Source organism: Marmota monax, unplaced genomic scaffold (assembly GCF_021218885.2).
Source record: "Marmota monax isolate L192 unplaced genomic scaffold, Marmota_monax_Labrador192_F-V1.1 WCK01_AAM20220418_F8-fsc00020, whole genome shotgun sequence".
NCBI classification, from domain to species: domain Eukaryota; kingdom Metazoa; phylum Chordata; class Mammalia; order Rodentia; family Sciuridae; genus Marmota; species Marmota monax.
Window position 1 is genome coordinate 14,345,564 of NW_026692912.1, and position 22,081 is coordinate 14,367,644.

General features: G+C 36.5%; 1 protein-coding gene across 6 annotated transcripts in view; it reads right to left on the reverse strand.

Annotated features, from left to right (window-relative positions):
- Positions 1–6,287: 6,287 nt before the first annotated feature.
- LOC124097342 (complement C5) overlaps positions 6,288–22,081 on the reverse strand; it is a 31,415-nt gene continuing 15,621 nt past the window's right edge. For 2 of the 6 annotated variants that reach the window (XM_058581669.1, XM_046451777.2), the window contains 7 exons: positions 21,619–21,748; positions 17,487–17,549; positions 16,408–16,602; positions 10,705–10,780; positions 9,074–9,147; positions 6,965–7,088; positions 6,288–6,629 (listed from right to left, as the gene is read on the reverse strand). In XM_058581669.1, coding sequence (XP_058437652.1) covers positions 7,003–7,088; positions 9,074–9,147; positions 10,705–10,780; positions 16,408–16,602; positions 17,487–17,549; positions 21,619–21,748 — 624 coding nt within the window. In that variant the 3' untranslated portion in view covers positions 6,288–6,629; positions 6,965–7,002. Of the gene's footprint in view, positions 6,649–6,956; positions 7,089–9,073; positions 9,148–10,704; positions 10,781–16,407; positions 16,603–17,486; positions 17,550–21,618; positions 21,749–22,081 lie in introns of those variants that run through there. The other 4 variants (XM_058581664.1, XM_058581667.1, XM_058581665.1 and 1 more) reach the window with 4 other exon arrangements.

Sequence of the window (22,081 nt, forward strand, 5' to 3'; positions counted from 1 at the left end):
ATGAGACAGAACATCCGGTCAAAAGGTTAAGGAGGAGGAAAGCAGCTCAGGACATGGCAATCAGGAAATGGGGGCTGGGGGTGGGCTCTGCTCACCAGGGATAAAATATAAAACCCAAAGGCACACCTCCAGTGTTTCTCCAGCCACACCATACCTGCATATTTAATTCATATCAGTGGATTAACCCACTGATTAGGTTACAACGCTCATAAACTAATCACTGAACCTCTAAATATTCTTGTATTGTCTCACACATGAGCTTTTGGGGGACACCTCATATCTAAGCCATAACAGTTCTTATTGTTAAGGAACAGACAGAGAAGGATGGTGGGAACTTGAGGTTAAGAGAATAATTGCATAAAATGGGACCACCGTGCTGACCCACACATGCTTTCTTTTCCAAGATGCAACTTACCTGTAAATCTGCCTGGCCTAATTGGACAGGATATGTCACATTTCTTACCTGTTAACTGCAGGAGAAATGCAGGCTCAAAATAATGTTCACACGAGGAATTCAGGAGACTTTTGTGACCAGATCCTGAAATTTTGAGAGATAAGGATAGTTCCTCATAACCATATAATCTGTAAGAATGTATGGTTAAGAATCCATTTAGAACCAGTCAGCATGGGCCAAGGTAACCTAAAGTTGTCATGACCATGGGGACTTAAAATCTGATGTCACCCTGCTGTCTGTCAAAAGTTAAGAGGTGGAACTGGGTGGGACTCTCTAGAAACTTCTCTGGGATCCACAATAAAACTGGAGTGCAGGAGAGGCACATTGTCCTTCTTCTCTATAAAAGGACCCACTCTCTCCCTTTCCCTTTTGCTATCCTTTCAATAAGCTCATTCCTGTTACTCTGAGCAACATGTCTGAAATCTTTCTGACTTGGTTGCAAGAATGAGGGTTTGAAGAGGGGGGTATTCACACTGCCTCAGTTTCTCTAAGGGTCCCAGCTTCATAACATTATGATTGTTTTTTCTAGCATCTTATCTCTCCTGCTTTTCCAATTCTTTTATTTCTACCTTAAATATTTTTGAAATAAAGACTTGCAGAAGTCTCTGTTTAAAAAAAAAAAAGCCAGATATAACAAAACTTTTCAATGGATCTTTTTCTTCCAAAACAACATCCAAATCTCAAATGTGTGGTCCATTCTCCCAACCCCACCAACTTTATGTAATATTCTTCCCCTCCAATGCTTTATGGGTATGTCCATGAAAGTTAGAAAGAAAATAAGAAATTAATGAAAGGATTCACCACTGTAGAAGTCATTTGATGTTGATTGGCATGATTTAGCATTATCTGCAGTGTAGAGAAAAATCTGATGATCAGAAAGAGTTTACAAAAAAACCCAGAATTACATAAAAAGTGGACATGGTCAACTATATAGTTTGAGGGACCCAGTGTAAGAGGAAAACATGAAGCCTTTTGTTCAAAAAAGCAGGGAAAAGTGCTGTTCAGGTATTGAAATATAAAGCCTTTCCCTTTTCTTCTATAGTATCTCCCTCAACTTCTCATGGTGTTTTTTAGTTTTAATGCACTTGACAGTAAAGGAAAATTAAAAATTTAAGTCAACGGCATGAATTTCACCATTTCTCTTTATATTGTACAAAGGCAGTTTCAAATGCAAATATAAAAGCATTTCACTCCTGGGTTGTTTTAGTAAGCTTTTTCGCTTCTGTGACTAGAACAATTTTGGAGGAGGAAAAGTTTATTTAGGGCCTCACAGTTTCAGAGATCTTAGTCCATATAAGGCCAGGTTCACTCCTCAGGGCTTGAGGTGAGGCAGAACATCATGGTGAGAGAATGTGATACAGGAAAACAGTTCACATGATGATCAGAAAGCCGAGGAAGACTTCACTTGCTGGATACAAATATATAGCCCAAAGGCACGCCCCCAATGACCTACCTCCTCCGGCCACACCACACCTGCCTTCAGTTACCACCCAATTAATCCTATCAGGTGATTTGAATTAACTGCTTGGGTTAAGCCTCTCACAACCCAATAATTTCTCCTCCAAACCTTCTTACACTGTCTCACACATGAGCTTTTGGGGGACACCTCAAAAGGCCAAAATCACACGACTCCCATGGCACAGCTTCCTCAGGCATGTATGTTCCATTCTTCCCAGCACTGTGGGAAGGCTGCATAAAATCGACTCAGTTATTTTGATTTCACTTTGTTGTTTTAACAATACCCTCTTCCTTTGCTAACTAATGAGTAAGAAAGGCCTGGAGGGAAAAGGAACTATGACTTTTCTTTTCCTATATTATATTTAGTGTAAGTGGTTGGTTGACACAGGAAATAACATGAATAGTAAACAATATGATAAGACTCCTCGTTTTCTAGAATGACACTGCCTCTTTCTGTGCTCAGAAGAATTCTGGTTCCTAAGGGAAATGTGGCCTCTTTGGGCTGTCATCAAACTGCTTGCTCAGCTGCAGACCAGTTGTACTTATCTTGCACTGACCTTGAGTCTCTATAAACTTCCACACACCATGGGTCCCCTGGAACTCTGTGTTCATGGGGTACTGTGTATGCTGTCTGTGAATGAGGTGGCAAGGAATGGTGGCCTGGTCTTGTGCTGTCTCCTCTGTTTCTGTGCATGCTCCACTGACCCACCAGACTTTACTTAAAGTAAAAACCCAACTTTTTTTTTAATTAATATTTTCAAGACAGCAATGGCAGAACATTAAACCAAATGTGGAGTCCTTCTTGAGTGCAGAGCCCTGAGAAATTGCACAGGTTGCAGGCCCCTGAATCCTGTGAGGATCTAAGTTAGAAGTGAACCTATATCTGATACCTAAGATGAATTTCTTAACACATTATCAGAGCTTTTAATAATGTAGGGCAATGTATTGGCAGAGTGATCAAAAAAATGTCAAGAGAAATTTTTAAGAGGAGAAAATAGGAAACATTGAACAGGTATACCTGTGTCCTGTGATGATTATTACTGTGGTCTGAATGTTTGTAACCCCTAAAACACGTATGTTGAGTCCTAACCACCGAAGTGGTGATGGTATTATGTAGAACTTTTGGTTGATAGTCTTTTTTTAGCTTTGAATATATAATGTCATTATCTCGTGGCCTCCATGTTTTCTGATGAGAAATTGCCTGTTAATTTTACTGATGATTCTTTATACCATAATGTGTTGCTTTTGTCTTGCTATTTTCAAGATTCTCTTTTGATCATTGACTCTTCATGGTTTTATTTTAATATAACCCCATGTGACTGTTTCTGAGTTTGTGATACTTGGCATTTAGCAATGTATAATTAATGTTTTTCGTTGTATTTGGAAGGTTTTGACCATTATTTCTTCCAATAATTTTTCTGCCCCTCTGTCCCTCTGTCTCCTTTCCAAGGATCTCCCTTTATGCATATGTGCTTGGTGTTGTCCCAGAGGTCTCCCTTTACACACATGTGGGTACATTTGATGGTATAACAAGATGGCAGTTGGAGACTACTCATTTTTCTTACTTTTTCTCTTTTTTGCCCCTGAGACTGTATAATATCAATTCATCTATCTTCAAGTTTGCTGAGTCTTTCTTCAGCATGCTCAGATCTACTGGTGAATGCCTCTGGCAAATTTTTCAGTTCAGTCATTCCAGTTTTGAACTCCAGAATTTTTGTTTGGTTCTTATTTATAACTTCTGTCTCTCTGTTGATATTCTTTATTTGGGGAGACATCATTCTTATATTTTCTTTTATTCCTTTAGACATGGTTTCCTTTAGTTCTTTGGTCATGTAATGTCTGTGTCCAGGAAGTCCAGTGTGTAGACCCTAAAGGTGCAGATTTTATTGGTTTTACCTCTGTGTGTCTACACTTTCCTGATTCTTTGCATGTCTTATAAAGTGAACATTAACCCATTAAATTTCAGGTTTTCAGTTTCTGTGAATATTTCAACAAAATTTACACAGCTGCATTAACATAGATTGGAAATTATATACAGCTTATACATATTATTGTATTAATTAATATTAAGCAATACTAATTAATGTTGTGTTATGATAAAATTATGTTATTATTAAATAATCATGTAATATATTACAAATTATAAACTATATTCAAGTTTTTATAGGTGTTCCATATCTGAGACCATAGGACAAAGTGGGTTAATGACATATGAAGAGGATTGGGGCTGTAGCTCAGTGGCAGAGCACTTGACTAGCATGTGCGAGCACTGCATTCTATCCTCAGCACCACATAAAAATGAACAAATAAGGGCATTCTGTTCATTTACAACTACAAAAAAATTTAAAAAAAATAATATGTGAAGAAATTCTGGAAAATTTGATCAATAGGTTAGATTTGAACCTTAATTTATTTATTTGTTTATTTTACTGGGGATTGAACCCTGGGCATTTTACACCACGCTACATCTCCAGTTCTTTCTCTTTTTTTTGGAGACAGGGTCTCACTAAGTTTACTGAATCTGACATTGAATTTGCAATCCACTTGCCTCAGCTAGGATTAACAGATGTGTGCCACTGTGCCCAGCTTGAATTTTAATTTAGAAATGCTTCCATTTTCATGTGTTAGGGCAATTCTTAAAATGTTTTTGAACAATTTTTAGAAGCAATATTCAGAAAGGTCAGAGAACTGGATTGCTTTTCCATGAAGCTAACCCTTTAATTCTTTGAAACAAGATGTGATGATTCCCAGTTAATACAATAAAAAGTGATTTATTCTACTGTAAATTATGAAAAGACAGGTATGTAAAAATGCCTTCCAAAATTTAGTTGACTTTTAAAACTGGTGCTTATTCTGGGAAATTCAGGAAATATTATCTATTTAGTATTTCTTGAGTGGATTTATTTATGAGAACTGGATCATTGCTTCTCATGAATCTTACCAACATTGAACCCTGTCCCTTGTTTTTTATTATCCATCTTTCATTTCCATTTTTTCTCCACAATAAATAGTTAAGAATATCTTGACTATTTTCAAAACTTAACATTATTTTTATTTGTATAAAATAGGGATTGCAATCTACTTACCCACCTAACAGGGTTGCTGAGAGTTTCATATGATACTTGTTACATCTCAACAAACCATACACTGGCTTCTGTGGCTTCCTCATACATTTCTTTGAGTGTTCTTTTACCCCTTTCATATGAAATTGCTAACAAGAGGATATATCTTAATTGATCTTACTAGTAACCAGAATCTCAGCATTTCTGATGTGATCAAATTGTTGCCACAGGTTTTCATATGTGATGGGATCTGTTATTTTTAGTACCATTTGTAATAACTCAAATGTTAGCAATTTTTTGTATTCTCTCATCATCGGTTCCTTAAATGGCTTGCCAACTTTATCTCTGTATTTCTATCAAAAACTTAACATCCCCCCCCAAAAAAAAAAGAAAGAAAAGAAAAAAACCCCAATCAATAAATGGGCTAAGGAACTGAACATACACTTCACAGAAGAATAAATACAATTGATCAACAAATATATGAAAAAGTATTCAACATCTCTAGCAATTAGAGAAATGCAAATCAAAACTACTCTAAGACTTCATCTCACCCCAGTCAAAATGCCAATTATCAAGAATACAACCAACAATAAATGTTGGCAAGGATGTGGGAAGGAAGATACACTCATATATTGCTGGTGGGTGTAAAAATTGGTGCAACCATTATGGAAAGTGGTATGGAGATTCCTCAGAAAACTTAGAATGGAGCTACCATTTGACCCAGCTATCCCACTCCTTGGTTTATACCCCAAAGATTTAAACTCAGCATATTACAGTGACACAGCTACATCAATGTTTATAGCAGCTCAATTCACAATGCTAAACTATGGAAGCAATCTAGGTGCCCTTCAACAGATGAATGAATAAAAAAGGTGTGGTGTATATATATGATGGAATATTGTTCAGATTTAAAGAAGAGTGAAATTATGGCATTTGCTGGTAAATGGACGGAGCTGGAATATATCATGCTAAGCAAAATAAGCCAATCCCCAAAAGACAAAGGCCAAAAGTTTTCTCAGCTAACTCACAATGGCGGGGGGTGGGGTGGGGGGGGGACAGTAGGGAAGAATAGAGTTATTTTAGGGAGTGGAGGGGACATGGGAAAGACAGTAGAATGAATCAGACATTATTATTCTGTGTACAAATACTATATGACCAGTGGGATTCTACATTATGTACAAACAAAAGAATGAGTAATTATACTTCATTATATTTGATATATCAAAGTGCATTCTATTGTCATGTATAATTAATTAAAACAAATTTAAAACTTTAAAAAAATCTTAACAATTAAATTAAAACATCAGAAAACATCAGATTTAAAAATTTTTAATTTTAAATGCTAAATGTCAGTTAAATTTTTAAAAAAGCTAAACAACTCAAATTTCAAATGTAGATTTAAAATGTAAAGTATATGAAAATGTAAAGTTAATGTTAATCTGAAATTTGAAAGCATCCAGAAAAAAATTGGAAAAATTCATAAAGAAACATTCCTGTCAAAGACATCAAAAAGATTCTTGATAAAGTTGGTCTGCCACTCCAGGCTCACAAATTTGGTGAAGTAGGTGGAGTTGATATTCAGAAGCTGATCATCAGGTAAACTGGCTCTTTTGGTGACGTGGCTTTCTGTGAGTTGGCATAGATTGTGTTGCTTCCTGGGTGGGAGAGAGCATGCTGATGGGACAGAAAATGCAGATAGTCTGTATATAGTATTGTCTTCTAAATATTTTACAAGCATGGTTTGATATATTGATTTACCTAGGGACCCCTCTCATCTCCCATCATTTCCAACAAAAAGTGACTTTGTCCTTACCTGAATCTTCAACTGGCTCACTCCTGCTACAGTATAATTTGGAAGAGAGTTTTTTTTACCTCTTCTCTGTCCTTGAGTCCCCCAACATGCACTTAGATACTTTGAGCATTAAAGTAAAGTGATTTTACCATCAGATTTCCCAATCATGAAGTCTCTATTGTGCATTTACCTACTTACTTGGAATCCTGGAGTTTTGATGCTGGGAACTGTTCCTTTTAATTGACTCTAGTAGTACCGTCACTTGTGACTGAGAAGTGGTCTCTGTACACCTGCAACTGCAGCCCATCAGCAACACACAGGCCTGTGAGGAGCGACAGTAACTTTTAGTGCACTGGGGGCTTCCCAGATTACTCTATCTTCTTTCAAATTCTTGCCTTGCCTTTACTTTGTGGAGAAGAAGAATATCCTATAATCAAGTTTCCTTCTCCCCTCCTATATTTCTCATGGCTCTTGGAAGTTCTGTCTTGTGACCTGTTATTTCCTCAGAATCGATTGATATTTTGAGAGTCTACCATGGGCAGCCGCTGTTCCAGACAATATAAACGCAACAGAGAACCAGAAGACAAAATTCCCGCCTTCATGGTGCTTATAACCTAGTCAGAGACGTAGCAGCTGTGATGAAATGTCAGGAAGTGATCCATGAAGTAAATAAGACAGGGTGGTGAGAGAGAGAACACAAGGAGTAGATGGTCTTTTAGGCAGACTCATCTGAGAAGGCCTGAATTATGTGTGTGTGGGGGGGGGAATATGTGGGGGGAAGATACCTTTGTCTTGAATGTTCAGATAATGATCATTCATAAAGAGTTTTATTATAATTATTTATGAATTTAAAAGTTTTTATTATAGAAGAATTTAAATCTATAAAAAAATAGAGTTAATGGTATACTGTACCCCCAGGTACCCATTATCCATTAGCATGCATGATTACCAACTCAAGGACAAATTTATTTCCTTGAAACCTCCTTCTCTCTACATTTCCTTGATTATTATTATTGTTGTTGTTATTATTTGGTACTGGAGATTGAACCAGGGGCACTTTACCAATGACCTACATGCCCAATTTTTTTTAATTTGTATTTTAAGACAGATTCTCCCTAAGATGCTGAGCCTGGGCTCAAATTTGTGATCCTCAGCCTCCCAAGCTCCCTCCCACAGTGGCACTACCATGTCCAGCTCCATTTCCTGGATTATTTTAAAGTAAATTCCAGAATCATATTATTTCATCTGTTACTATTTCGGTACATATCTCTCTAAGAAATAACTTCTCTTTTCAAACATATCTACGATGTCATTATATTACATCCCTCAAATAATTTCTTAATATCATCAAATATTCATTTAGTGTTCATGTATCTTCCAATAGTTCATGAACTTTTAAAAAATAATAGAACACCAACACAATTTCTGCTAGTCCCAGTGTCATTTCCTTTAAGGCATTAGACTAAAAATATTAATTACATACCAACAACATTTGCTTTTAGGTTCTGTCTGTTCCACGACAGGCGTAGCCCTGAATGCTAATTAGTTTACAATGACTGAAAAGTAAAGGAATGATAGCAGAGTATCCCATTGATTCATATGCAGTTTTTTCTAGCACATTAATATTTTTTACTATTATGTAATAGTAGCTGAACAAATTGAATGTAGCCAACAAATTGAAGTGGGTTATTTTGTTTTCTCTGTAACTCAGCAGCCTCAGCCGTTCCTCACACCTCCTCTGTTGCAACCCCTAATTTACTATGTCTACTATAATGTCTTCTGTTAGAACCTAATATTTTTTTTAAACTTTCAGGATTCTTGCTCCATTGTTAGCGAGGTGGTTACAAAGTTACATAGGCTTCTAAGCAGTCTTTCTCAATCCTGTTTTTTCAACACAGTAAAAAGCTCTTTAATTATTTTATATCCTGGATGATGGGTGAAGATACTGAGCTGTGAAAATCAAAAAACATTATTAAAAATAATTTTAAAACAGTACTATTATCCATAATTTGCAAGAGAGTTCACTAATGGATTCTGCATTTATCCCTCACCTCAAATTCACAGTGGATCAGAAAGCTTTTAGGAGAATGGAAAGTTGTAATTTGTTGCTCACTGAGGGATGGCTTGTAAAAATAGTAAATGAATAAAATGTGTTCAGAGACATAGTTATTGTGTTTTTATCCTGGATTACAATGAGAATACAAAATAGGTTACTACCGAAGTCCTGGGTGAACTGTCAAGAAGATGATAGATAAACCTCAACAAGGAAAATGTTCCCTAATTCACTATATCAGACCAGGTACTTACCTTTATCTGAAATGCCAACACCCTGAATTTCCCAGGTAGTTACACAATCGGGTAGTACCAATTCCAGCTGAAGCCTGGAAGATAAAATAGTCCATAGCCAAGAAACACAGGTGGGCCTTGATTAGCGGGCAACCAGCGTGGTGCCATCTGTTAATCAGAACGTTCGTACTTTTCTCATAGGGGCTCTTGAGGCAAATCACAAGGAAACCAACTTAAATCAATGGCCGTGAGTGAGGATGAGACCAAGAAAAGATTAGAAGATCAGAGGATAACGGAGCCTTTTACATATTCAGAACAACTGCTTAGACACTGTATTAAGTTGAACCACATGAAATTATTGTTTGTGTCAGCCAAAATGTTTGAAAACCAGCAGATATATATGATTCAACGTAATATAAACTCCTGTGTTTTGTGTTCATTATCTTACTTTCACAATAAGGACTTCAAGGGATTATGATATTATAAACTATCAAATAAAATTAAATTATATTTAGTGAACCCTACTAAGAAAAGTAGAGCATAAAAACAAACATGGTCGAAAAATGGAATTTTTGGAAATCAAAAGTCCCTAATTTATCTGCTCTGTGAACATTTCCTAAGTGTCCATCAAGTACCAGGCACATCCTAGACTAAATAAAGAGATACATAACAAAGGGTGTGCCTTCAAGGAATGTACTCTAGAAGAGGAGGGAGATATGGAAACAAATTATCACAGAAGATAGTAAGTGCTTCAGTTCGAAGCTTGTACAAACTATAGTGTGCAGAAAAATCATGTATTTAATTCTCTGGAGGCCACATTGTGGAGAACCCATGATCTGAGTTGGTTTTTTAAAAGTGAGCTGGAGTTTATCAGGAGTGGGGAACTAGGAAAGGATTTCCAGGAAAAGGTCTGGAGGCTGCAGGGGCATGCATTGCTGGAGCAGAAAGCCAACAGCAGGGGGCCAGGGCAGTCCCTGCAGGGAGAAGAAGCTGGAGCTGTCGGGGAGAGGGGCAGGAGCAGGCACTCTATCCACATAGATTCCACCCCATGGGGAAGCAACATGAGTGGACTCAGAATTTAACATAATGATTTGGTGGCTGTGCTGGGAGAATAGAAGAGAAAAGTGGGTAAGACTGGAGTTGGGGGAGTGAAGGATGCTGTTGGACATCAAACAAGGTGTGGTAACAAAACCAACATTTTCTAAGCCATATGGCTAGTTAGTATCTTACAGAATGTGTTTTTAATATGAGGAAAATATTGCCTCTTTTTCCTTGTTATATAGAAAAATATCATTGGAAATGCATGTCGACATGGACAATATATATTGTTAGTTTTTATAAAGAGGTTGTTTGGAAAGACCACAATAATTATGCAAAAGTGCAAAGCCCAGAAATCACCCCAAAATACAGACAAGCTCAGTTATTGTTTGAGGCAAGTTGAATGAAATTCTTCTGCAAAGATCCTTCATTTTGTAGTCAATCAGAGACTGAGGGAAAGATCAACCCAACCACCAACCAAATAACCCTGATCCAATGTCAGTACTATCTTTAATTAATGAAGGAAATTTTAGAAGAGTGGCAGACCATATATTCATCATATTTGAATGTTTTCTAAGTTTCCTAATGAAAATAAAGATAAAAGTTTAAAATACCTTTTTGGAATGTGATACACTTTCCACAACCAGTTTTCTAAAACTGTCTTCATCACCAATATGTTTGGTGATATGTCTAAAATAAAATAAAATAAAACCACAGGGATTGGCAGTGTTGCTCAGTGGTAGAACACTTGCCTAGCATACATGAGGCCCTAGGTTTGATTCCCCAACATCACAGGAAAAAAGAGGAAGGAAGGAAGACAGGAAAGGAAGGAAGGAAAGAAGGAAGGAAGGAAGACAGGAAAAAACATACAGTTAAACATAACATACAACAGAGTTATATGTTAAAGCAGGATGGTTAATTTTTTCTTTTCTTTTCTTTTTTAAATTTTTTTTGGTACTGGGGATTGAATTCAGGAGGATTTAACTACTAAGCCATATCCCCAGCCCTTTTTAATTTAGGGTCTTGCTGAGTTTCTTAGGGCCTCACTAAGTTGCTAAGGCTGGCTTTGAACTTTCAATCCTCCTGCCTCAGCCTCCCAATCCCCTGGGATTACAGTCATGTGCCACTGCGCCCAGCTAAAGATGGTTAACTTTTAATTAATAATTGTAAGGAATTCAGTCAAACATTTAATTTTTGCGATATCAAAATAGGAACCATAAAAGTGTTAATTTAAGCTATCTAAAATATATTAACTTGGAATGTAACCACCATTTGACCCAGATATCTCACTCCTCTGTCTATACCCAAAGGACTTAAAAACAGCATACTACAGGGACACAGCCACATCAATGTTTATAGCAGCACAATTCACAGTAGCTAAATTGTGGAACCAACCTAAATGCCCTTTGATAGATGAATGAATAAAGAAACTGTGGTATATATACACAATGGAATATTACTCAGCATTAAAAGAGAATAAAATCATGGCATTTGCAGGCAAATGGATGGAGTTGGAGAATATCATGCTAAGTGAAGTAAACCAATCCCTCCAAAACAAAGGCTGAATGTTTTCCCTGTTATGTGGATACTGATCCATAATGGGGATGGGGGATGGGGAACATGGGAGAAATGAATAAACTTTGAATAGGGCAAAGGGGAGAAAGGGGAAGAGAGGGGACCTGAGGGTAGGAAAGACTGTGGAATGAGATGGACATCATTACCCTAGGTACATGTATGAAGACACGAATGGTGTGACTCTACTTTGTGAACAACCAAAGACATGAAAAATTGTGCTCTGTATGTGTAGTATGAATTGAAATGCATTCTGCTGTCATGTATAATAAATTAGAATAAATAAATAAATTTAAAATTAAAAAATAATAAAATGTATTAAGTGCAAAACCCAAGGCACAGAATGGTGATATCCTCTAGGTATAAAACAAAAGATACAGATATAGATCCAGATGCAAATGTTTGTATAGTAAACAACTTTTCTTAGAGGAGATAAAATTGTCCACAATTGCCATAAATTGGACAGCAAGTAAAGCCAAGCACTTTTTAAAATTTTTATTTTTTAGTTTTAAGTGGACACAATATCTTTATTTTACTCACTAAGTTGCTAAGGCTGGCTTTGAACTCTCAATCCTCTTGCCTCAGCCTCCCCATCCCCTGGGCTTTTAGTCGTGTGCCGCTGTGGTTAACTTTTAATTAATAATTATAAGGAATTCAGTCCTGAATTTAAAAATGGATGGGAGGGCGGGGCTGGGGTTGTGGTGCTGAGGAGCGAACTCAGTGCCTCATGCATGCTAGGCGAGCACTTTACCACTGAGTCACAACCCCAGCCCAGTCAAGGACTTTTACCTTGAACTTCGTACTCTTCTATACAGTATTACTTTTATGAAGGAAACTAGTATAACATTTTAACAGGATAAAGAAGGATGACCAAAGTGAATCAACAGGAAGAAAAGGATATAAAGAAATAGAAAACAAGGGAACAGAAATAAGTATAGTCTCAACAAACTGAGGCAGGTTTCAAATATCCCCTTTAAAGTGAGAAATTCTTGAACTGTTAAAGAAAAAACAATCCTCAGCAATAAATGGATTTTAAAAACATATGTAATGCCACCAAAATGATGTGGGAAGTTTAAAAATAAAGGAACAGAAAGCCATGTACTGGTCAAATAGGACAATAGTAAGCTACAGAGAAAATAATAACTTTCGATAAAATAGAGCTCACAATGCTCAATGAACAAAGAGGAGTATTTTATGTAGATAAAATTATGATTTACTAAAACTACGGAACAGACATATGCCTTTTGCACTTCACATAGCTTTGAAATACATAAAGCAAAACCTGATAGAAATAGGAGACAACTTAAACATTTATAATTAAAAATAGTTAATTCACTTAAAAATTTCAGAAGAGAACAACCAATGAAGAAAGTAGAAAGAAGAGGTTAGTGGGATATAGAGAGAGAAACATCAATCCCAGAAGCTCTAGACAAATTTTACCAACTATTAAAAACTCCTTGGGCTGGGGCTGTAGCTCAGTGGTAGAGCGCTTGCCTTGCACGTGTGAGACACTGAGTTCATTCCTCAGCACCACATTAAAAATGAACAAATAAATATATAAAGGTATTGAAAAAAAAACCCAACTCCTGATGCTATAAACAAGGGTTGGAAGAAAATACTTGCAACATATTAATTATATGTTTATGTCTGTATGTTTGTGTGTATGCACTTAATACACATACCTATATTTGCAATTTATATAACTGAGAAGGGTTGGCTTCCATGATGTTTGACAATGTCTATAAAACAACAGGCAAAAAGATAGACAAGGCAAAGAAAAATTGGCCAAGATGGAAAAGGGTAATCACAGAAGAACTATCAGTGTCCAATAAACATATAAACATATGTTCTGGTCATCAGTTTACATGGAATCATTAATTTTCTTAATAAAGTAAGACACTTCCGACTCAGCAGATTGACAAAAATTAAAGATTTTGGCAAGGGGGCAGAAAAGTCAGCTTTTGTGGGGAGTAGAAATTGGTACCATCCATTTTGTTTTTTTAAAGAATTTTTTAAAAATGAATTTAACCTTTATTTATTTATTTATTTTTATGTGGTGCTGAGGATCAAACCCAGGGCCTCATCCATGCTAGGCAAGTGCTTTACCACTGAGCCACCACCCCAGCACACCCTGCCACCATCCATTTTTAAATATATATCAAGTCCAAGAATGTACCCACTCTGATTTAGCAATTCTACCTTCAGACAATGTGCTACTGGCTAAGTGTTTGTGTGCTCCCATGTGTTGATGCCCTGATGTGATGAGTTTTGGAAGGAGGCCTCTGGGAGGTTATCAGGTCATGGCAGTAGAACTTTCTTGTTGGAATTAGTGGTCCTATAAGAAAAGGACAAGGGCTAGCCTTTTTTCTCTCTCTACCTTGTAAGGATACCAGGAGAAGATAGCAGTCTACAAGTAAGGAAGAAGGCCCTTAGCAAACACCAGATTCCATAGGCCCCTGGCCTTGGCCTTCTCTGTCTGCAGAACTGTGAGAAATCAATGTTTATAGTTTAAATTCCTCCTCTATAGTATTTTTGTTATAGTAGTCAGAACTAAGACATAATGATATCTATTTTACCGAAATATACATACACATAAAAAAGATCAAAATTATAGTTTTGCTTTTTTCTTAGGAGTTTCTAATATTGAAAATGTGGGAAAATATTTAAATACTTATTGTAGGTGGCCCTAATAAGGTATGTCCAAATTTTTACTGTGATCCTAAAAAGATATGTCTAAATCCCCTGGTACTTGGGAATGTGAATTCAATTGAGAATTAAGTTAATTGTCTTGAAATGAGACATACTGGATTAGAGTGGGCTCAAACTCCTTATGAGATGTCTTAATTAGGTATAACATTAAAAGTGTCCTTATAAGAGACAGAAAAAGAGAAGACACAGAAACATAGGGGAGATGGCCAAGTGAAGCCAGAGGCAGAGATTGGACCAATGTATCTGTAACCCAAAGAACACCAACAATCACCAGCAGCCATCAGACACATGAAGAGCTAAGGAAGGATTCTGTACTAGAGACTCTGGAAGGAGCTGACTTTGCTGACACCTTTTGGACTTCTGGCCTCCAGAACTGTGAGAGAATGAATTTCCATTCTTTTAAGCCACCAAGTTGGTAGTAATTTGTTATGGCGGTCCCAGAAACAAATGTGACCAGTAAGATATAAACAATGAAGAAAAATGAAGACATGGTAGTATTATTAAGTACTATGCAATTATTTAAAAAGAATGAGGCAGATTTCTCTGCTCTAATGTGAAAATGAGTTCATGATATTTGTCAACACTTAAGAAAAGCACATTGCAGAAAGGCATGAATCCCATTTATGTAGTGTGATCCCAATTTATGTAGAAATCTCCTAACTGTAGTTAACATTGTGGAGAGGGTGACAGACATTTTGAAATGTTTGCTCTTCTTCTTATTATTATTTTACTGATTTTTCTCCTAATTTTTTTGTGGACTTCCTTTTAAACTTGAGCTAGATTACTTTTATTTATTTAAGCTATAAAAATATATGCACTCATAAATTATGGTAGGGTTTCCCTTATACTAGCACCATTACTGAGGATTTAAGATAAATTTTATATTTTAAAATACATTTAGGGGCTGGGGTTGTGGCCCTGGGTTCGATCCTCAGCACCATATAAAAGTATTGTGTGTAACTACAACTAAAAAATAAATATTTTTTAAAAAAATAAAATACATTTTGAATCTTATTCATATGCTTTCACACATTCATGGAAAGACATAAGAATGTCTTTTTAAATATGTGGGAAAATATAATTTTTAATAAACTACCTACTTGTTTGAGTACCATTTTAAACAAAAATTTCAATATTTTTCTTAGCTACCGTCTGTCTTAAGTTCATTTGTATGTTTCCCCAAATAGTATAGTTAAATAGAATGCAAAAGAAAATACGTTAAAAAGTAGGGCAGTAAAATTGAAAAAATGTTAATAAATTATTCTCATCATTCTTTGATTTGTACAAAGCCTAAACCCTGTGAAAATGAACTAAAGGAAACTCTTGTCTGTATATGCCTACTGAGATTCCTTTTACTTCTGATTCACCTTTTTCTTTCACTAATTAATTACAGAAAGAAGCATTTTTCAGTTTAATATCAAGAAAGATTTCTCAACTTAATGTCATCCACAAACTTTATCAATACCAGCATCAGTACTAATATAAAGGCTTTAAGCTGTAACCAAGTCCTAACATTTAGCCATCAGAAGGAGGAGAAGGTAGGAGAAGAAGAAGAAGGAGGAGGAGGAGGAGGAGGAGGAGGAGGAGGAGGAAGAGAGCATGCATTAGCTAGATAAAGCACCAACTTCTAGTACATCTTTTTGGTTTGTGGTGAAATCATGGATGATATTTTGATTCTTCAAAGTATGTTATTGTTTTTATGCAATATTTTAAAAATCATGCTCCTTGTAGCCAGTGAAGTCTGCAGAAAATCAATGTCACACAATCATGCAAATATTTTCATTTTACAAATTGGCTCTTAGAGGATAAATCAAGACCTACGACTTTAAAAATGAGTTAGTGGTGATGTGGGATTAGTGATCCCCAAACTGGTATGACTGTGCTTCTGGTTCTGCTTTTTGAGGTGAACTGCAGGAGTTGACTTCATCTTTTGTACATCAAAGCCCAGTTTGGAATCACTTCTTCCTGTGGCAGTACAAACTCCACCCAGCACTTTCCTACTGCACTGCATATGGAGTGGAAGCTTTTACACCTACCTGACCTTGCTATGGTTACATCAATGTGAGAACTGTTTGCCCGAAGCTCACTTGCCAGGTCACAGCACTTCAAGAAAGCTTTGGAACACTGCTGGCCAACAGTAATCCTCAGAGCTCTCTCCCTGCAGCTCTCCTCACTTCCATGGGCTCCATCATAACAGCACTTCCGGATCACAGGGTGTCTGAATTGGGATGCTGAGACAATAACAAACAATTCTCAACCAAGTATAGATTCGAAGTCTCAGGGCTGGACTTAGAGGCTCTGATCAAACTTCCTCCAACTATTTGATCAGCTCCCAGAATAGGAAATTGCCTCTTCCCCACTTGGCCTATTCCATTTCAGAGAGCTATAGAGTTGGCTGACTATGGACTAAGCCTCTAAAACCATGAACCAAAATAAAGTTTTCCTTCTCTACATTGTTCTTGGCCAGGGTTTTGATCACAGCAACAAAAAGCTGACTAAAACTGCAGTCAAGCTGCAGTCAGTAGGAAGCCCAGGTGGGTGCAAGAAGAGAATTTACTATTTTTTCAAAAACCACTGATCGGTGGGTTAGAATGATAATGTCCTTTCCTGTCATTTAGAGATGACAAAGGTGTGAAGTGATTGTACCTGCTAAGGGGCAGTGCCAGGGCAGGAACCAAGAGGCAATATCATGAGATGAAACATTGGACCATGTTTTTCTCCCATTTACTTAAACTTGGCCAGATACTTGAGTTTTCAGTGACTCACTTTGGCATAATGAAATACTGATCATAATTTCTCTAGGTTAGAGTGTGACATTGCCACAAAGGGACTTTAAAATGAAACTGAGGCTTGGGGGGGGATTTAGTGACTTGGTTAAGGACTTTGTCACTATAGAAAATGGACATGAGGAATACCTTATCTTTTAGGTGAAGACTATGCGGAACAAATGTGGGTTAATTTTACCAGTTTGCTTCACCTCTCTGATAGTGAAATCTGGAAGTATGTATAGACCTTTTCATCTGTTCTACATCAATTATCTAGAATGACAAAGTGTTGCAGATCTTGCATTATTCCATTATAACTTTTAGAGGAAAAAAATGAAAATTTGGAGCACCTAGATTTTCTATTTCCTCTTTCAAGGAACGTCTTGGTCTGAGAATTTTCTTATATGATTCATCTGTTAAAAAAAAAACACAGAAAGAGAACATCCCTTAGAATAAATGCTTCCATCAAATTATCTAAACACTCAAAGCATTTGCAAAATCAAATGGAACCCATTTTATCAGATATCAGGTTCTATTTCCCATAGCAATTCTGATCTATACCATTAGTAAAGAACATGATTAAACACATTTCTGTAGCAGTGTCATTACATACTCTTTGCAAATGTATTGTCTTGAGATGCTCAAATAGGATTTTTAAAACGCAACAAATGCACATATTTTTATGGTGGTTTGTCTATCTCTTTAAAACACATTGAGTACTCATTTATTTCAGGCAAGGAACATAAATTTCAGTAAATCCTGTTCCTGTCCTCAAGAATGAAATGAGTTCATTCCATTAATGGTGTAACACCCTACTGAGTACAAGGGGATCATCATGGGCTGAATTGTGTCCCCCACAATTAATATGTTGAAGTCCTAACCTCCATGACCTCAGAATCTGAATGTATTTGGAGACAGGGGCTTTGAGGAGATAATAGGTTATATGAGGCCATTAGGGTGGATGCACGCAGAGGAAAGGCCATTTGAAGACAAATGAGAAGGTGGCCATCCATAAGGCAAGGGGAGAGGTTTTGGGAAGAAACCAACTTTGCAACATCTGGATCTTGAACTTCCCACCTTCATAACTGTGAGGAAACAAATTTTCTCATTGCTTAAACCAACCAGTCTTTGGGGCTCTGTTACAGCAACCCTAGTAAACTGCATTATGGGAGAAGAGGTAAGTTCTTCCAGGCCCACTTGGGAGTGGGGGCTGGAGCAGAAGGTGAAGCTTGAGCTTTCGTGGCAAATTAGAAGGGAAAGGGCACTCCAGGCAGAGGCATGACAGAATCCAGGCCCTTCTCAGGTGCCTTAAGGAAGTGAGTGACATTTGAGCACAAGGCCTTTGAAAGGAAAAGGTGGAAGAGAAGGATGAAAGATGAAGCCAGCTGGAAATGGGGGAGAGGATCTTGGAGGAGTTTATTCCCACTCAAAATAGATTCCGATTTGTAGAGTTGATTGGAATCAGGTGAAGGATGCTGATAAAGCTATTTGATTTGTGCTGTGGAAGTGAAGGAATGGAAAAAGATAGTCTCTGCAAATGGTAACCTAAAAAAAAAGCCATAAGACAAAAAAGACTTTAAATCAGAAACTGTTATAAGAGACAAAGAAAGATGTTTTATGATAATAAAAGGGTTAGTCTACTAAAAAGGTCTAACAATAATAAATATATATGCACCTAACATTAGAGCATCTAAACACACAAAGCTAACAATGACAAAACTAAAGGAAGAAACAGATAAAAATACATAAGAGTATGAGGCTTCAACACCCACTTTCAGTAATAGATATGACCTCTGTATAGAAGATCAATAAGGAAACAGGAGTTAAGTAAGCACTGTAAACCAAAGGAACCTAATAGGCATAAACAGAACACGGCAACCAACAGCAGAAGAATACATATTCTTCTCAAACGCACACAGATCTTTCTCCAGACAGAAGACAAGGTAGGTCATGAATAAGTCTCAACAAATTTAAGAATACTGAAATCATACTAACTATTTTTTTTTACATTGCAATAGAATGGAACTACAAATCAAAAGAAGAAAAAACTGGGAAATTCCCAAATATGAAGAATAAACAACAGGGGCTGGGGATGTGGCTCAAGCAGTAGCACCCTCGCCTGGCATGCGTGTGGCCCAGGTTCGATCCTCAGCACCACATACAAACAAAGATGTTGTGTCCGCCGAAAACTAAAAAATGAATATTAAAAAAAAAGAATAAACAACATGCTCCTGAACTAGGTCAAGAATAAAAAGAAAGAAAGAAATTAGGAAATATATTGAGAAGGACTGGGAGTGTAGCTCAGTGACAGAGCACTTGCCTAGCATGTGTGAGACCCTCGGTTTGTTCCCCAATGTGCATGCATGCATGCATGCATACACAGAAGATACACTGAGAATAAAAATGAAAACAAGTTTTATTAAAACAAATAAAAATGAAAACAAGTCATACCAAAACTTATAGGATCCATCAAAAGCAATACTAAGAGAAACATTCATAGCAATAAATGCCTACATTAAAAAAGAATAAAGATTTTAATTTATACTTCAAGAATCTAGAAAAAGAATAGATTTTGACCAAACATAAGGAAAGAAATGACAAAGATTAGAAAATAGAAAAGCAATAAAACTAAGAGTTGATTTTTTGAAAAGAAAAAACAAAATTGACAAACCTTTAGACAAATTAAAAAGAGAGAACTCAAATACATAAAATCAGCAATGAAAGAAGAAATAAAAAGGATGCTACAGAAATAAAAAGGATCATAAAATACTGCTATGAGCAATTACATGCCAACGAACTGGATAACCTAAAAGAAATGAGTGAATTTTTTGAAACACAGAATCTACTGTTAAATTTGGCCTGAGACTGCCTCTACACAGTGAGCTCCTGGGTAACGGACTACAACCTAATTTAATACAAAAACAAATTGAAAGTCTAACAAGAGCTTATTTTTTGTAATTATTAGCTAAGTCTAATCAATATGGTCTGCCAGCTGATCAGACCATATCCAAACAAGGCAAACACTGAAGCTGTTTCTTTTCCTCTCTTCTGTTTTCTGTATGTAAATGTGGATACTCCCAGCTCACACTGAAGTTAGACCTCTCCAAACCTCTCCTAGTTCTGCTGGCTGTCCAATTTGTCAATTGTTTTTTGCTCAAAATTCTGCTGGATTTGCCAAGAGTTTTTCTTTTAGCACTACCAAGATGGAATCATGAAGAAATAAATTCTGAATTGACCAATTATTAGTATGGAAATTGATTAAGGAATAATAATAACATAAAAATCTTAAAATTTTCACTACATTGGTCTTGGCAATGATTTCAAAAATATAATATCAACAGCCTGGACAAAAAAAAAAACAAAAATAAATAAGCAGCATTGCATCAAAAGAGTTTCCCATAGCAAACAACCAACAGAGTGAAAAGGCAACTTGTTTAATGGGAAAAAAAAATTTGCAAACCATACATCTGATAAATATAAATAGGGAGTTCCTATAACATAATACTAAAAAATGAATCACCCAATTCAAAAATGGGCTAAGAGCTCAAATAGATGCTTCTCATGAAGGAATAGAAATGGAAAATAGCTATATAAATAAATTGCTCAATATTGCTAAATGTCTTGAAATGCAAAATACAATCCAAAATGAGAAACCACCTCATACCTATCAATATGGCAATTATTTTAAAACAGGAGAGCAAGAGTTGGTGATGATGTGGAGATATTGGAAACCATATGCACAATGTTGGTGAAAATTCAAAGTAATGCAACTCTGGAGATTCCTCAAAAACTTCAAAATATAACTACTCTATGATCCAACAAACCCACTTGTAGGTATTCATCCAAAAGAAGTGAAATCAGAATCTCAAAGAGATATTATCATTCCCATGTTCATTGCAGTACTACTGACAACAGTCAAGAGGTGAAAACAACCTAAATGTACATTGACAAATGAATAGATGAAAAAAAGGTGGTAGACACTGGGATACAATCCTGCCCCAGAAAAAAAGAAAATTCTACAGTATGCAAAGGCCTAGATGAACCTGGAGGACATTATGCTAAGTGGAATAAGACACTCATAGCAAGACAAATAGTACACAATGCTACTTATATAAGGGATGAGAAATGAATTTAAGGATGGAATGATGGTTGCGAGGGGCTGGGGAGAGGGAGAATTGGGAGTTATTAATTAGCCAATGGATATGAATTTTCAGTTAAGCAAGATGAATAAGTCCACAGATCTATGTACAACATTGTACCTATCATCAACAGTCATGTATTGTACACTCAAGAATTTGTTAGGAGGGTAGATCTAATGTTAAGTTCTCTTGCAACAATAAAATAATTTTTAATTGTTTTGTTTTGCTTTATGATGTTTAATTGGAAACAGGATTTAGAGGAAGAATGAGTGCATGGCCAGGAAAAGCAGTGTGTTTTCACAGTAAGAACACTTGTGTTGCTTGACAGAACAGAATGAGTTACCATTTTGTAGGGAGTGGCCCACGTCTGTGTTGGTGAGGATCGTGAGTCCTGCTGAGTAGAACACCTCAGCATTGCTTCTGCCACCACTTGCTCCACAGCCCTGGTCACTTTTATCTAAAGCTCCAAGAACCTGTTAGAAAGGAGGTTATTCCCTTAAAAATACAACATTCAGAGACTGTTTGAGGGAGCACCGGACTCATGGAGAATGATAATTGCAAGTCACTCACTTACTGATTGGTTAAAACCTAATTCTCCAGTTTCCCCATGCCTTTCTTGCTTTCCCTAGTTTTCACCTATGGGTTTACAAATACACACTAGTCAAAATTGACCAGGAGCTAAATTTGAGGATATAATTCTGATGTGGAAGTTCTTAGAAAATGATTTATACTCTTCCTTCTTAAAGTTCTGAACACTGAATTAACGAATAAAATATCTGTTGAATCAATGAATAAGGAGAGGAAAT